The sequence below is a fragment of the Octopus bimaculoides genome, chromosome 22 (genome assembly GCF_001194135.2).
Source record: "Octopus bimaculoides isolate UCB-OBI-ISO-001 chromosome 22, ASM119413v2, whole genome shotgun sequence".
Lineage (NCBI taxonomy): Eukaryota > Metazoa > Mollusca > Cephalopoda > Octopoda > Octopodidae > Octopus > Octopus bimaculoides.
The window spans coordinates 32,258,824-32,262,035 of NC_069002.1; the positions used below are offsets into that span (position 1 = coordinate 32,258,824).

At 33.0% G+C, this 3,212-nt stretch overlaps 1 protein-coding gene across 6 annotated transcripts in view; it reads right to left on the minus strand.

Moving 5' to 3' along the window:
* Nucleotides 1–1,051: 1,051 nt before the first annotated feature.
* Nucleotides 1,052–3,212, minus strand: part of LOC106869634 (uncharacterized) — a 671,006-nt gene continuing 668,845 nt past the window's right edge. For 2 of the 6 annotated variants that reach the window (XM_052975854.1, XM_052975855.1), the window contains one exon: nt 1,052–1,516. In XM_052975854.1, the coding sequence (XP_052831814.1) occupies nt 1,236–1,516 (281 nt within the window). In that variant the 3' untranslated portion in view covers nt 1,052–1,235. The remainder of the gene's footprint in view (nt 1,517–3,212) is intronic. The other 4 variants (XR_008266597.1, XR_008266596.1, XR_008266594.1 and 1 more) reach the window with 3 other exon arrangements.

The following is a 3,212-nucleotide window of genomic DNA, read 5'->3' on the forward strand; positions in this document are numbered from 1 at the left end:
TATATATATATATATATAAAAGATATGATATATATATACACACACACATATATACACATATATATATGTATATTCATACACACACACACACACACACACATATATATATTGGATGCCTTTTTGATAGTTTTTAGATTATATTAGTTGTTTTTCTCTTTCGATACATTTCATTCAAACTAATATTGATAAAATATTTTAACCCGATATCATTATTATTTTTCAATAATCTCGTATTTATTGCATGCTCTCAATGTAACATTGAACGCTGCTGACTGCATCTTGGGATGAAGCATTTTTCATTTTCTTCTTGCTATTGTATATTGTCTTCTGTGTTTTCTACAGTAGTCAAAGACGTCTACCTAACATGTATGAAGCAGCTAGTTCTGTCACTTTTTGTCGCTAGGTCCTTCCATAGGTAGAGTCAAAGACTCTTTCCAATGCCACGCTAAAACTTTGCTGTAAATAATCAGTTATTTAATCTGCACTGGTACCACCTGTCCGTATCTACTAACACAAGTGACCCACTTGCATTCAACAGGAGTTTATTGGCGAATTGTGGTGATGCAACTTGGCACCATTGTCATAGAAATCACTTCTGTCAGAATGCAAAGATTAGGAACTGGTAATGCAAGTGGCCACCCGCCCCTTAGTCCTGACAGTTCTGCTTATCCCATCGCCTTAATTCACTTATTGTTTAGTGTTATATTAGTGTCATGCCTGTATTAATTTTGTGATTCTTCTATGGCTTAGAAGTATTTTGACTTCTATTTTCAGCAAAGCAGATGCTTATGTAGTACCCTAGTATATATATATATATATATATATATATAGTACTAATTTGCCTATCGGCTGTAAGCTTGCGGCCACCAACGATATTATTTTTAGAAATAATATCGCTCTTATATATATATATATATATATCTGGCTGTCCGTTGGTTACGATGATGAGGTTCTCAGTTGATTCGATCAACGGAAAAGTCGATTCGTAAAATTAACGTGCAAGTGGTTGAGTGCTCAACAGACATGTGAACCTTTAAAATAGTTCTCAGGTAGATTCAGTGTGACAAAGAATGTGACAATGCTGGCCGTTTGAATTACAGGCACTGCGCATATTTGCCACCTGAGTAAACTGGAGCAAGGTGAAATATAATGTCTTGCTCAGTGGAACCACTGTGTATCGAACTCTCAACTTTACTATTGTGAGCAGAATAGCCTAACCACAACGCCACGCGTCTTCATAGTAAGAGAAAAAAAAAACAAAAAAGACAAAAGAAAATAGCATAGAAACACAGATGCTGAAAAAACAAAAGAAGAAAAAATACAAAAAAGGAAAAGAGAGAAAGAATTACCCAGTCTCGATCCAACGGTGTGGCCAATAATATATTTACGGCCCTCCCTGTCTTACTGGATCCCGTTGGTTTGCTGAGGTTAACTAATTTACCGCCACTCTGAACAAAAAACTCTAATTCTCTGGGACCGTCTTTATCTCTCGCTGTAATCACGCCGATTTTATCTCCTGAAGACACAACGACAGAAATGTTAGGTGAGAGGTGAAGCAATTAATATGAGAATAATAATAATAATAATAATGGTAATAATGATGACGATGACGATGATGGAGGTTAAGAGTTGTTATTTCTATATCCATGGAGGATGTGTGTATGTGGAATGATCAAATGGTAAATGTCTTTAGGACTGGCAGACTTTAGGACTTATAGAAATATGCATAATTCTATCAATGAGAGTGGAATATCGAAATTGTGTTGGAATATCAAAAGTTCAGAATCTAAAGCTTTTAGACAGGAATTTCCTGATACCAAAACTAATTGACTATCAAGAATAAAATATGTCTGATATTTTCGTGTTAGATACACAAACACAAACACACAAACAAACAAAAACTCACACACACGCACGCACATATAACAACACACAAACATATTCTTCACTCATATTCGTATCACTGTATAAATGTATATACATATACATATATATGCATATATATACACATATATATATGTATATGTGTATATATAGATATGTACGTGTGTATTTGTATATATATATATATATACATATATATACAATTACACATATATACACACACACACACACATATATATATATATATATATATATATATGTGTGTGTGTGTGTGTGTGTATGTGTAATTGTATATATATGTTTAAAATACAGACATGTATCTATATATTTACATATAATTATGAATATAGATTTTGTAGACATATGCATAAACACTCATATATACGCATATGGTTATACAGATACACTCACATAGCCATTATACAGACTTGTGTATATACTTTGGTACGCACATGAACTTCGACACACCCCACAAATATATGCATGTATATATGTATATATATATGTATATATATATGTATATATATGTGTCTATCTATCTATCTATCTATCTATCTATCTATCTATCTATCTATCTATCTATCTATCTATCTATCTATCTGTATACACGTATACACAAACACAATACACATTTGTACCTACACCCGCTACATTGAAACTGCTTTAACAACGAAAAGAAGAACAACCAAAAAAATATCGAAAACAAAATAAGTTGTGATTACAAAATATACTATAAAAAAAAAAGTTTGAGAAAAAAAATAAATTCCCCCAAAACATTGTTCTAAAAAGTTATTAGAAATTTCCTTGAATTGTCTGTGATATGATCCAAAGTTGAATGAAGCAGCGAATCTGATAGAAGCCGGATCTTGGAGTGAACACAAGCAGAAATCATTGTTAATGGATATGGACCAGTGCTTACGAATCGGCTGGAGAAAACCGCCTGACCTGCAAACCGAAATCTTATTAAATCTGCCATCTTTTTTATATGTTGATATTTAATGTTTATTGTTTTTATTTACATTGTGTGTGTGTATGTGTGAGGTTATGTGTGTGAGGATGTGTGTGTGAGGATGTGTGTGCGAGTGTATGCGTGTCGTGTCGCTTCTTGCGTATATAGATGCGTTCAATTATTTGTATTTGTCTCCGTGTGTGTTGTGCGTATGTAAGTATATATATGTGTGTATGTATGTTTATTCACACACGCGTGCGCACACACACAAACACACACACACAACACATATATAGGCACTCACATATACCAGTTGCTTGTTTGTTTTTCTGCGATTAGTTCAACGTATACTTCATATATATATATATATATATATATA